This window comes from Coregonus clupeaformis, chromosome 7, assembly GCF_020615455.1.
Source record: "Coregonus clupeaformis isolate EN_2021a chromosome 7, ASM2061545v1, whole genome shotgun sequence".
Classification (NCBI taxonomy): domain Eukaryota; kingdom Metazoa; phylum Chordata; class Actinopteri; order Salmoniformes; family Salmonidae; genus Coregonus; species Coregonus clupeaformis.
In genome coordinates this window covers 40,594,054-40,608,351 of record NC_059198.1, presented here as the reverse complement: position 1 = coordinate 40,608,351, position 14,298 = coordinate 40,594,054, and the positions used below count along the sequence as shown (strand labels likewise).

At 41.4% G+C, this 14,298-nt stretch overlaps 1 protein-coding gene across 1 annotated transcript in view; it reads right to left on the bottom strand.

The window, feature by feature from the left end:
• The window catches only part of LOC121569180 (rho GTPase-activating protein 28), a 49,513-nt gene extending 38,816 nt beyond the window's left edge, over positions 1-10,697 (bottom strand). Inside the window, exon 1 of the mRNA XM_041879905.1 lies at positions 10,434-10,697. Coding sequence (XP_041735839.1) covers positions 10,434-10,555 — 122 coding nt within the window. The 5' untranslated portion in view covers positions 10,556-10,697. The remainder of the gene's footprint in view (positions 1-10,433) is intronic.
• Between the last annotated feature and the right edge of the window lie 3,601 nt (positions 10,698-14,298).

The following is a 14,298-nucleotide window of genomic DNA, read 5'->3' as shown; positions in this document are numbered from 1 at the left end:
CTATGATAAAAATTACAGACCTCTACATACTTTGTAAGTAGGAAAACCTGCAAAATCGGCAGTGTATCAAATACTTGTTCTCCCCACTGCATGCATGCATACATGCATACATGCATACATACATATTCCCCTTTATTACTTTCCAACCCCACCACCCTTTCCCCACTTGGAGTAAACTAGTGAACAACAACACCTAGGCCTCTACTTCCAGCCCATACCCACTATCTACATTTTATGGACACAGTCAATTTTACAATAATTACATTTTGTTTGTTCTTTCTCCTGAACTTCTTCTACTCTAAACCTCTCCGATCATTTTCATGATGTCCATCCGGTTTGCTTCTATATGCCATATCTTTCTAACTGTGCTCCTTCACAAAAGCTCCCAACCTACAACCCATACACTTATTATGGACACAGCGTGCCTACATTATTAGTTATCTTGTTAGTTGTTATTAGTCCCATCCTTCAATTCCATTCAACACCTCCCATCTATCTTTTAACACCATCCATATAGGATTTCTATTTGCCATATATATTTCAACTGTGATGTCTTACAAAAGTTCTGAACCTTTCTATTCTCATTGTTTCTACAGATTGTGAATTGAAAATAAAAATGTTTTGCTAATAGTATTATGTTATTGATCGATTGACTATTACTTTTCAGATCACCCAGTAGTGCTATCTGCAGGGTTAGCTCCAGGTAAATATTGCAATCCTTTAGCCATTCCTGGACCTGTGTCCAAAAACAAGCTACAAATGGACAGTACCAAAACAAATGATCTAATGACTCTGTCTCTTCGCAGCAAAATCTGCAGAGCTGGGAATATTGTATCCCCCATATAAATATAATTCTATTGGTAGCAAGAATTTTATATAATAATTTAAATTGAAAGATTCTAAGTTTTGAATCCGGTGTCGTTTTGCGTATCAGTTCAAAAACACTATGCCATGGGATCGGTACGTCAAAAATCTCTTCCCAACTATTTTGCAATCTATATGGGACGGCTGTCAATCCGTTGGTCCTTAAATGAAACTGATATACTTTTTTATTTATCACAGTTTTCCTTAATCAATTACAGTGAGGAAAAAAAGTATTTAGTCAGCCACCAATTGTGCAAGTTCTCCCACTTAAAAAGATGAGAGGCCTGTAATTTTCATCATAGGTACACGTCAACTATGACAGACAAGTTGAGATTTTTTTTCTCCAGAAAATCACATTGTAGGATTTTTAATGAATTTATTTGCAAATTATGGTGGAAAATAAGTATTTGGTCACCTACAAACAAGCAAGACTTCTGGCTCTCACAGACCTGTAACTTCTTATTTAAGAGGCTCCTCTGTCCTCCACTCAATACCTGTATTAATGGCACCTGCTTGAACTTGTTATCAGTGTAAAAGACACCTGTCCACAACCACAAACAGTCACACTCCAAACTCCACTATGGCCAAGACCAAAGAGCTGTCAAAGGACACCAGAAACAAAATTGTAGACCTGCACCAGGCTGGGAAGACTGAATCTGCAATAGGTAAGCAGCTTGGTTTGAAGAAATCAACTGTGGGAGCAATTATTAGGAAATGGAAGACATACAAGACCACTGATAATCTCCCTCGATCTGGGGCTCCACGCAAGATCTCACCCCGTGGCGTCAAAATGATCACAAGAACGGTGAACAAAAATCCCAGAATCACACGGGGGAACTAGTGAATGACCTGCAGAGAGCTGGGACCAAAGTAACAAAGCCTACCATCAGTAACACACTACGCCGCCAGGGACTCAAATCCTGCAGTGCCAGACGTGTCCCCCTGCTTAAGCCAGTACATGTCCAGGCCCGTCTGAAGTTTGCTAGAGTGCATTTGGATGATCCAGAAGAGGATTGGGAGAATGTCATATGGTCAGATGAAACCAAAATAGAACTTTTTGGTAAAAACTCAACTCGTCGTGTTTGGAGGACAAAGAATGCTGAGTTGCATCCAAAGAACACCATACCTACTGTGAAGCATGGGGGTGGAAACATCATGCTTTGGGGCTGTTTTTCTGCAAAGGGACCAGGACGACTGATCCGTGTAAAGGAAAGAATGAATGGGGCCATGTATCGTGAGATTTTGAGTGAAAAACCTCCTTCCATCAGCAAGGGCATTGAAGATGAAACGTGGCTGGGTCTTTCAGCATGACAATGATCCCAAACACACCGCCCGGGCAACGAAGGAGTGGCTTCGTAAGAAGCATTTCAAGGTCCTGGAGTGGCCTAGCCAGTCTCCAGATCTCAACCCCATAGAAAATCTTTGGAGGGAGTTGAAAGTCTGTGTTGCCCAGCGACAGCCCCAAAACATCACTGCTCTAGAGGAGATCTGCATGGAGGAATGGGCCAAAATACCAGCAACAGTGTGTGAAAACCTTGTGAAGACTTACAGAAAACGTTTGACCTGTGTCATTGCCAACAAAGGGTATATAACAAAGTATTGAGAAACTTTTGTTATTGACCAAATACTTATTTTCCACCATAATTTGCAAATAAATTCATTAAAAATCCTACAATGTGATTTTCTGCAGAAAAAAATTCTCATTTTGCCTGTCATAGTTGACGTGTACCTATGATGAAAATTACAGGCCTCTCTCATCTTTTTAAGTGGGAGAACTTGCACAATTGGCTGACTAAATACTTTTTTTCCCCACTGTATATTGAAGAAGCTATTACTTAAATACTGGAAGTCAAATTATACTCCAATGTTAAGAGAATGTAAGAATCAAGGGGGGGGGGGGCAGAGCTCATTAGAATAATGTGTAGAATAACACCAAAACATGAAAAGGAGGATATTACATTTCTACCTTTGTGTACCTATTCAGGATACATCCCCATGAAGAGAACGACATTCATAATGTATCATTTCCGTATAGTACAGATCAAGGACCTATGATGTCATTCTGTTACCGGGTGTTGATCCACTTCACTTACTGTAGCTCAATAACAGAAAGAGATTTCTCAAACTCAAGGTGTCATACCCCATTCTTTCTTTAGATCTTAATTCAGAATAGATATTTCACAGAGTTTTTGGAAAACATGGTCACAAACTGAGGGAGATTTTACTGTCATTCTGTTACCAAACTTTGCATCTGCACTGTTCCTCAAGTAAGTGTGTTTGAGTCAAATCTTCTGTGGCAATTGTTAAAAGTAGACTTCTGCATATAGGTGTATGGTTTGTTAAACTTAACAATCAATGGTTTTGTTTGGCATACATTTTAAAGTGAAAAAAAGTGAGTCTCAGCATCACTCTTATCGTGGAATTGCCCTACCGCCAGGATGGCTTTTCAATTAAATTGTGTTTATTGACAAAGTCAGTAATTGAATGTGCATAACCCCAAAATATAAAAATTTAAATAGTCATCCAAATACAGTCATCCAAAACCAGAATACGTTCATTCAAAGGCCAAAACAGTCACCCCCCCAAAAAAAAATATCCAAACACCAAAGATAGCCACTCAATATGGATGTCCACAGATGTCAGTAGTGTGTTAGTGTGAAAACAGCTCTGAAGTCCCAACAGCACACCCTGCAGCCATCAATACCACTAATTATCACAGAGGCGGTTGAAAGAGAGCAGAGCGCTGGTCTTTCACGGGCTACAATATGCACATTCATAGGGAGACACCCGAGTACCAGAGGTTACCATTGTTTGTCACACACAACTCAATGGGAGTAAGCTGTGAAACTAATCCTGCCAGTGACCCAAATGCCCCAACCCACGTGCCAGTGCTAAAACGAACGTCAGCACACACATAAAAAAGGAACACACACACAGCTCTAGACTTTTGCCTGTGGGAATGATGTCACCTGGGAGTGAGACACACACGATCCCAGTGTATAGCAGCACACTCCGAGTGGTGAAGGCTTTTGTATCCCCTTTGTTTTATCTGATCCAACGAGTTCAATTATTTTGTGACACTTTTCCATTTTATCACATCAGTCGTAGTGGTGTGACCAGCTGTGCCCTTTACGATCAATAGCCTTTGATTTAAATGGCCAACAATCGTTTCCTTCTGTGCCACTTCATCGTTTTACATTTTAGTCATTTAGCAGACGCTCTTATCCAGAGCGACTTACAGTTAGTGAGTGCATACATTTTCATACTGGCCCCCCGTGGGAAATGAACCCACAACCCTGGAGTTGCAAGCGCCATGCTCTACCAACTGAGCTACAGGGGACTTCAGACGGTGTTAGATTGGGAGATGAATTTGAGATTATAAATAACATGGCTCATGAAGTGGGCTAATAAGCCAGTTAAGAGTGAAAGCTGAGCTCTCCTAAAAATAGGCTAACCTACTCCCAAAAGCACTGGCTTCAGTGGCCTGGATGAAATACAATTATAACAGCTGAAACAGCTAAAACAGTGAGTGTCCTTCAAATGTCAATGACATCTTGACCAGAAAGTCTGGTATTGTCATCAGTTAATATGGAAAACTTGATTCCAGACAGACTTCTGTTCTTAGACAGACTTTCTCTCCTTGCTTAAAGTTATTGCTCAAATCTTCAGATGACTAGTAATCTTTTTAATGGCATGACTATAATGGCATAAGAGTGATTGCATACAAAACCAGACATAAATGTTTTTACAATAATTCAATAAATGTAATCCATAGAATGGTCCTTTGAAGGAAGGATTGTTGACATTTGTATCTAAAAGCATAATTGAGAAATACTGAATCAAAGTTGGTATATTTATGACATTTTGGCCATACCCAGGCCTCCTTTAAGACTCCATAATGTTTCATCTGTAGGTGCTCGACCTTTCTCTCTCTCTCTCTCTCTCAAAAGTATGTGGACACCTGCTCGTCGAACATCTCATACCAGAATCATGAGAATTAATATGGAGATGGTCCCCCCTTTGCTGCTATAACAGCCTCCACTCTTCTGGGAAGGCTTAACACTAGATGTTGGAACATTGCTGCGGGGACTTGCTTCCATTCAGACACAAGAGCATAAGTGAGGTCTGGCACTGATGTTGGGCGATTAGGCCTGGCTCGCAGTCGGCGTTCCAATTCATCCCTGACCTCGATGGAGTTGAGGTCAGGGCTCTGTGCAGGCCAGTCAAGTTCTTCCACACCGATCTCGACAAACCATTTCTGTATGGACCTCGCTTTGTGCATGGGGGCATTGTCATGCTGAAACAGGAAAGGGCCTTCCCCAAACTGTTGCCACAAAGTTGGAAGCACAGAATCATCTAGAATGTCATTGTATGCGTTAGTGTTAAGGTTTCCCTTCACTGGAACTAAGGGGCCTAGCCCGAACCATGAAAAACAGCCCCAGACTATTAATCCTCCTCCACCACACTTTACAATTGGCACTATGCATTGGGAGCTTTACACCATTCCAGCACACGCTTGACATTGCACATGGTGATCTTAGGCATGTGTGCGGCTGCTCGGCCATGGAAAGCCATATACAGTGCATTCTGAAAGTATTCAGACCCCTTGACTTTTTCCACATTTTGTTACGTTACAGCCTTATTCTAAAACGGATTAAAAATAAATAAATCCTCAGCAATCTACACACAATACCCCAGAATGACAGAAATACCTTATTTACATACGTATTCAGACCCTTTGCTATGAGACTCGAAATTGAGCTCAGGTGCATCCTGTTTCCATTGATCATTCTTGAGATGTTTCTAAAACTTGATTGGAGTCCACCTGTGGTAAATTCAATTGATTGGACATGATTTGGAAAGGCACACAACTATCTATATAAGGTCCCACAGTTGACAGTGCATGTCAGAGCAAAAGCCAAGCTATGAGGTTGAAGGAATTGTCCGTAGAGCTCTGAGACATGATTGTGTTGAGAAACAGATCTGGGGAAGGGTACCAAAAAATGTCTGCAGCATTGAATGTCCCCAAGAACACAGTGGCCATCATTCTTAAATGGAAGAAATTTGGAACCACCAAGACTCTTCCTAGAGCTGGCCGCCTGGGCAAACTGAGCAATCGGGGGAGAAGGGCCTTGGTCAGGGAGGTGACCAAGAACCTGATGGTCACTCTGACAGAGCTCTAGAGTTCCTCTGTGGAGATGGGAGAACCTTCCAAAAGGACAACCATCTCTGCAGCACTCCACCAATCAGGCCTTCATGGTAGAGTGACCAGACGGAAATCACTCCTCAGTAAAAGGCACATGACAGGCAGCTTGGAGTTTGCCAAAAGGCACCTAAAGACTCTCAGACCATGAGAAACAAGATTCTCTGGTCTGATGAAACCAAGATTGATCTCTTTGGCCTGAATGCCAAGCTTCACATCTGGAGGAAACCTGGCACCATCCCTACGGTGAAGCATGGTGGTGGCAGCATCATGCTGTGGCGATGTTTTTCAGCGGCAGGGACTGGGAGACTAGTCAGGATCAAGGCAAAAGATGAATTGAGCAAAGTACAGAGAGATCCTTGACGAAAACCTGCTCTAGAGCGATCAGGACCTCAGACTGGGGCAAAGGTTCACCTTCCAACAGGACAACAACCCTAAGCACACAGCCAAGACAATGCAGGAGTGGCTCCGGGACAAGTCTCTGTATGTCCTTGAGTGGCCCAGCCAGAGCCCATACTTGAACCCGGACGAACATCTCTGGACAGACAGCTGTGCAGCAACGCTCCCCATCCAACCTGACAGAGCTTGAGAGGATCTGCAGAGAAGAATGGGAGAAACTCCTCAAATACAGGTTTGCAAAGATTGTAGCGTCATACCCAAGAAGACTCGTGGCTGTAATCACTGCCAAAGGTGCTTCAACTAAGTACTGAGTAAAGGGTCTGAATACTTATGTAAATGGAATTCAGTTTTCTATTTTGAATAAATTAGCAAAAAATTCTAAAAACCTGTTTTTACTTTGGCATTATGGGGTATTGTGTGTAGATTGATGAGGGGAAAAAAACAATTTATTCAATTTTAGAATAAGGCTGTAACCTAACAAAATGTGGAAAAAGTCAAGGGCTCTGAATACTTTCCCAAGGCACTGTAAATAGCCAAATCCACTAATTTGAAGGGGTGTCCACATACTTGTGTGTGTGATATATACACAGTACCAGTCAAAAGTTTGAACAGTTGATGTTGAGATGTGTCTGTTACTTGAACTGTGTGAAGCATTTATTTGGGCTGCAATTTCTGAGGCTGGTAACTCTTAATGAACTTATCCTCCTGTGCCGGTCCTCATGAGAGCCAGGTTCATCATAGCGCTTGATGGCACTTGAAGAAACTTTCAAAGTTCTTTAAATTTTCCCGATTGACTGACTTTCATGTCTTAAAGTAATGAGGGACTGTCGTTTCTCTTTGCTTATTTGAGTTGTTCTTGCCATAATATGTACTTGGTCTTTTACCAAATAGGGCTATCTTCTGTATACCACCCACCCCTACCTTGTCACAACACAACTGATTGGCTCAAATGCATTAAGAAGGAAAGACATTCCACAAATTAACAAGGCACACCTGTTAATTGAAATACATTCCAGGTGACTACCTCATGAAGCTGGTTGAGAGAATGCCAAGTGTGCAAAGCTGTCATCAAGGCAAAGGGTGGCTACTTTGAAGAATCTCAAATATAAAATATATTTTGATTTGTTTAACAATTTTTTGGTTACTACATGATTCCATATGTGTGTTATTTCATAGTTTTGGTGTCTTCACTATTATTCTACAATGTAGAAAATAGTAAAAATAAAGAAAAACCCTGGAATGCGTAGATGTGTCCAAACCTTTGACTGGTACTGTATATTGAACATAATATACTCTACGGGCATATAAATGTTCCAGAATGGGATATTTGCTCATTTTAAAATTATGGCCCATTTTATACAGAGAAACTATGTAACCAATCACAGCCCACTTTTTACTTGTATCATTGCACATTTTGCAAATCACCAGCAGAGGGCAAACATTTTGAATCCATTTTCTCATTCACTTTGTTGGTAATGCTTACAAATTTGATCAAAACTCTAAAAAGTAGCAGAGATCCTTATTTTTTTGTCCTGGTTTCATATGGAATCACTCTAATTCCTCTGATAGTTGCTTCAGTACATACAGTAGATACATACAAAATGAGTAGTTTTAAGCATGTCACATAAGTCTGATCAGTGAAATACTCTAATGTGCATCATAAGGGCTATGACCATAAGAGAGTGCCTGCTGTCTGTTCTGATACCCTTCTATAAAGAGCAGAGAAAGAGAACCACAATGCCCTTAATGTTTATCTAACCTTGTACTGGTAGCCAAAGCATCGTTCCATGTGAAAACAGGTAGCATTTTTTGTCTTATCGACACACAACTGCCATCATATGATGATATGATCACCCAAAAATATTGTCAATTTTCACCATAATACCCACAGAAACACAGATCAACTTTCACACTAAAAAAAAAAGCATAAATGTATTCAAGAGCAAGACCGATAAGACATATCTAAGGACCTCAAAATATCTACAAGGGTAAACACCAAATGTGTCTCCATTTTCGGATAATGTAAATATTTTCAGACTTAATGGCTGTGGGTGCGCCAACTTTTTGGCATGCCACACAAGACGAGGCTGGCTCCCCTATCGGTGCCTGACCCTGGGTAGCTCGGGGCTGACATCACTGTCATCACCCCCCGATGACACGCAGGCACACATATGAGGAAGCCAAATAAAGCAAGCATCTGGTCAAACTGGCCATGCTGGGAGAACAGATGTTCTTGAATTGTTCAGGTGGGGCAGCAAATGGAACATACTGTCAGCACAGACATCATGTATTGTACCCACCACAGTACAAGCCAACAGCTATCTCACAGATCCTTGGAAATAGAGTGAATTCTAAAGAAAGCGTTTCAAAAACAGAACATCTAGTCATTGACCTGTGTGAGTTCATTTTCCTGTCTCATGGTCTGATTTAGATGTAATAAAATAGATTTAAGTACAAGTAATATTTAATCTTCCTTCTTTTGGTCTAATATTTATACAGGACTAATGCATTAAATATACACACACATTTCCCTAGATGTAATGAATTCATAGTTAGAATGGGGAGAGAGCCAGAGAGGCCATGAAAGTTGTCTGAAGACTACATTTACAGCACAGTGGTTACTTTTCAACTCCAAACAGCATAACAAACACAGAGCACTCCATCAATAAACATTCCAGTTCAATGCCAGATGAATGTAGCTCTGCCAATGATGTAAAATACAGCCAACCTTAACATACACACAGCTAGGTTAAGTCAGTTTGCAGTCCAAACAGTCCAGGGTCATATTCATTAGGCAACAAACAGAAGAAAGTGGATTGAAACAGGGAGGGACTCCTGAACTCGTTCATAAGAAACGCTGATTTTAGTTTTCTGTTGCAAAATATTTTGCTACGGTGTGCCCTAATTAATAAGCTACTCCCCAGCAATAGTAAAAGATTGGCTCGTTAAATCCACCACTGAAACCTGAACAATTTGCTATTCCTTTTGTTTATGTGTGTCTATGAAAATGGCTAGTTGTAATGATTTAATAAACATAATTACGGTTGTTATGTTCAATGATCGTACCCAGACATAAGCGGTTTAAAATGCCACCTTGTACCCAGACATAAGCGGTTTTAAATGCCACCTTGTGCTCTGTGGGGCGGCTGCCAAGTGACTGTCTGCAAAGTGAGTGTCTTGTTGGACAACCCAGACAGAGTGAGATATACTTTCCCATCTCAACAGTTTTGTCAGTCTCCTTATATTCAGGATACATAATTATACAGGGTTAGGCTTTTATGGTATGTTGTACAGCCTTCCTTTTTTTAAGTTATTGACTTGCAGACTATGCAGATGGAGGTTCAAGAATTAGTGAATAGTTAGGTCTCTTAATACCCTCGAGGCACCAAATCAAGGGAAGGACAGAACAGTTTGAGGTAGTCTACTGTAAAGATTGTTGATTTGAGGTCAGGTAACCTATACCCATCAGAACCTACAATGTAAAACTGACTTCAAAAATCAGTGCCAGCAAGTAATATCATCCTGCATGTGTAGTCAATGCATCCAATAGAATGTAGCCCTATTGGCACGTTTGTTTGATACCCTTGAAAAGCACTTCAGGTCTTGAGGGGGTCAGAACTGTGCCCAATATGTTACAATCCCATATATGGTGGTTGCATACAGAAACCAACAAGACATTTCAGGAGAAACCAATGCAACAATTCCATAAAGGCATTAACATCTTTAAAGCTTTTTGGATAGATCTAGGCTAGGCTACTCATCATCACCACAAGTAGCAACTGCAGAGACCCAATTTCTTTCCCACGCTCTCGCTCTCAGAGCACCTTGCCCAGTCCTATTTGTTTGAAAGCTATATCAAAGCATATGGATACTATCAACATGGTAGTTGTTAAACAGTTAATATAAATCTTGTTAATTTATCCTGCAGTTTTTTTAAACAACAAAGAATCGGTGGCGTGACAGTTACCTGCAAGGAGAGTGTCTTGGAGATAGCGGAGTCGCACAGCCTTCATCCACCAAATGTATCCTGGACGGTGCGTATGAATGGTAAGCTGTTAAAATCACACTGCCCGAGTCTGTGATTTCCATCGCTGACCGCCAAAATATCGTACCAAAGTAGGCGCCTGGCTACTGTAACCGGCACTTCGCATTGGCACACGCTGCGCTACTCTTGACAGAAAATAAATAAAGCGATCCACCGTTGCCACTCTCGCGCCTGCTCACGGTGAAACCCGACACCACTGGCTCGAGCGTACGGAGCTATCATGCCGCATGTCCAATCGGAAGGTGGGCTGGTTTGCATAAAACATTTCAATTCCATATGTAAATGATACATATGTAAATTAGATAAGCCTATGGGCAAATGTCAACATTAGTGTACGTGTTTATTTTAGCTCGTGCTTCAACCTTTTGTGTATTGTTCTAGAGACTTTCCATATAGCTGAATAGATATATAATTCACTAAGTGACAGGTTTTGAAAGGTCAGTAGAGATTTTGTATGCCCCCTTGTCTCCTGCTTATGCCTCTTCATAAATGTTTCATATGTGCAGTTCCTTTGTTTACGTTCAGTCAGTTGAGAGATTATAGAAAATGACCACCTCACCTGTCATTGTGCTGCTAGGGTCTCCCCTGAGTTCACATAATGAGAAAAGTATGTACCATCCCATACAAGTTGAGTAATGAATGGCGTGATGACAGAAGAGAGGTCCATGTGGGGTGTTTCCCCCTCATTCAGCAAGCTCTCACACAAGTTACCTGATAGGTAGTGACCCTCCTTATGCCAATGGTATTGAACCAATAGCCTAACAAATTAACAACTCTTGAAAAAAATAGAAAGGCTTTTGACTGTCTTTATTAAGACATCCTCATATCAAATTTCAGCCAGACCGACCAGCCAGCCCGATCCTCCTGCACGTTCGACCTCACCAGTCTAGTCAATAACTCAACTCTCTCCCAACACAATTTCCTTCCCAGTTCACACCTTTAATTAATTTTATTCCCATGGGAAAGGTTTAAAAAAAAAAAAAAATAAAAAACACATACACATAAACAGCAAATCCTCCATATAATTAATCTCACAAGACTAATAGTACTGTAGAACTCTTTTTACTTGCAGACAATATAGCTGAATGAAACATTCATTATTGGTTTTGGGTGTCTTAGGCCAAGGCAAGAGAGACAACCCACATGACGGCAGACCCCCAGGGCCAGGACTGAGCAGCCTGGCAGCTAGGGATTGCCTAAATAGGTATCTTCCCTGACGTGGGCATGTTTTCAATACAGACTCCTTTAGTCGGACTGTATTCCATATAAGGCATCCAGACCTTATGAAAGTTGCCCAGTATAGCCTTAATCTTGTAATAAATACAATATAGTGATACATAACTTGACATTGTGGGAGGATAACCAACCTTCCAATTAATGGCAATGCATTTCTTAGCCACTATAAATGCTTGGTGACACAGTTTCTTCAGATAACAGTTTCCAGTATCAACATTTCCAAGCAAACAAAAACAGGGAGAAGTGAGAATCTGTAGACATGCTGAGATAAAAGAACAAAATAACTCTTTGCCAGAATTCAGCCAGCTTTCACAAGACATTAACATATGCAAATATGTCCCCTTTTGTGTTTTACACCTCCAGCAGAGGAAGGACATTTTTGAGTGCATGTAATTCAGTTTCACTGGCATATATTACGTTCTATGGATGGTCTTAAACTGCAGCAATTTATGTCTGAGATTATATGAACATGACTGGGCATTCAAACATCTGTATCCATTCATCATCATCAATAGCTTCTACCAGGTCTTCCTCACATTTTTGTTTTACATGTTTTGTGTCATCGGGAAGCCTCTATCAACCCTTGATACAGTTTGGAAATCAACTTTGGAGGTTTGTCAGACTGCTTTAAAATAGCATCTGGCTTGTCCAGTGTTTGCTGGACAGATAGAATAAAGTATTGTATCTGCAAAAATTCACCTCACCTCCGTCACAAACTGGTCTTCTCTGGCTGCCTGACCCTGCGGAGACCCCTGTCACCATCTGATTCTCCTAAAATGAGGCATGACAAAGAATTACCTTGGTGTACATTTATACATTATATTATTCAAGAATAGAATCTTTGGTTCAATAATTGAAATGACCATTATTCCCAGATCCCAGACTGTAGCTTTAAGCTTAAGCTGCTGTCCTGTAGCTACTGTAGGTCTACCCATCAATTCAAGATGGAACTTTGTATCATTCACTGATATTGTTAATATATGGCAAAATTCACCTGAGCTCCGTAGATTGGTCATCCCTGGCTGTCTGACCCTGCTGGGACCCCTGTCACCATCTGATCCTGCTAAGACATGATGAGCATAGTGTTGTGTACTGACTGCACTAGAGGGCTGCATTCCCGCGGCATGCCTGTGAGACCTGCCGGTGGGAATGGCCGGTTAGACAGACGACTTTGGGATCAAAATATTTTTTGTATTCCACAGATTATTTGGAAACATTCCTCTTTCTGCTTTTTTTTTCATGATTCACACAATTTGCTGCTTCAACTTCAGTAGCCTACCTCTCCTAGTTGGGCGTGAGAGTTCAAGTGCGCCTAGTAAGTGTGGTCTTATTGAAATAGAGTAGGCTGCCTACATGGGCGGAGAATCACGTGGCAGTTAACTTGAATATGAAATTAACTTAAACATGATTTGACTGTGGATCTCCCGAGTGGCACAGTGGTCTAAGGCGCTGCATCGCAGTGCTACAGGCACCGGGAGACCCATGAGGCGATGCACAATTGTCCCAGCATTGTCCGGGTTAGGGGACGGTTTGGCCGGCTGGGATGTCCTTGTCCCATCGCGCTCTATATTCCTTGTTGTGCTTTTTCTATGTTGTATTCTAGTATGTATAGATCTATGTTGGCCGGTGTGGTTCCCAATCAGAGGCAGCTGTCGCTCATTGTCTCTGATTGGGGATCATACTTAGGCAGCCTATTGGCACTGTGTAGTTGTGGGATCTTGTTCCGTGTAAGGTGTGTTGTGTGGTCTACCTTGGACTTCACGTTTCGTTTCGTTTGTTGTTTTGTCGTTGTGTTTATAAGTTAATAAACATGTATGCATATCACGCTGCGCCTTGGTCTGACCCGTCATTCAACGAACGTGACACATGCACGCTGACTTTGGTCGCTAGCTGTACGGTGTTTCCTCCGACACATTTGTGCGGCTGGCTTCCGGGTTAAGCGAGTAGTGTGTCAAGAAGCAGTGCGGCTTGGCGGGGTCGTGTTTCGGAGGACGCATGGCTCTCGACCTTCGACTCTCCCGAGTCCATACGGGAGTTGCAGCGATGAGACAAGACTGTAACTACCAATTGGATGTCACGAAATTTGGGAGAAACAAAAAAAAAACAGAATACAAATACAAATAAAAAATATATACATGATTAGACTGTATTTACTAAATAGGCCTATTGATAATGGAAAGAAGTGGAGGGCGCTCAACCAACGTGAGTTGAAGTACAATAAAAAAAATGGGTAATCAATACTCATTGAAAAGGAAAAGGCACAACGCACACAGGTTAGGCTACTATGGTGAGCGAGCGTTGCGTCTTTTCATTTTCAATAAGTATTTATCCCCCATTTATTTGTCTCTGCCTGCAAATCATCCTCCTAAAAGGTAGGCTATATCCTATATGACTATGCAAAACGTAGCAAGTGTCACTGTCATCATTCTTGCTGCCTCCAGTTCAATAGCCTTACCTGGGAGATCAGGTGCGCGTGTGGTCTCAATTAAATAGAGTAGGCTATAGCCTATGCATGGGCGGAGAAGCACAGGGCAGTTATCTTTCCAAGGAA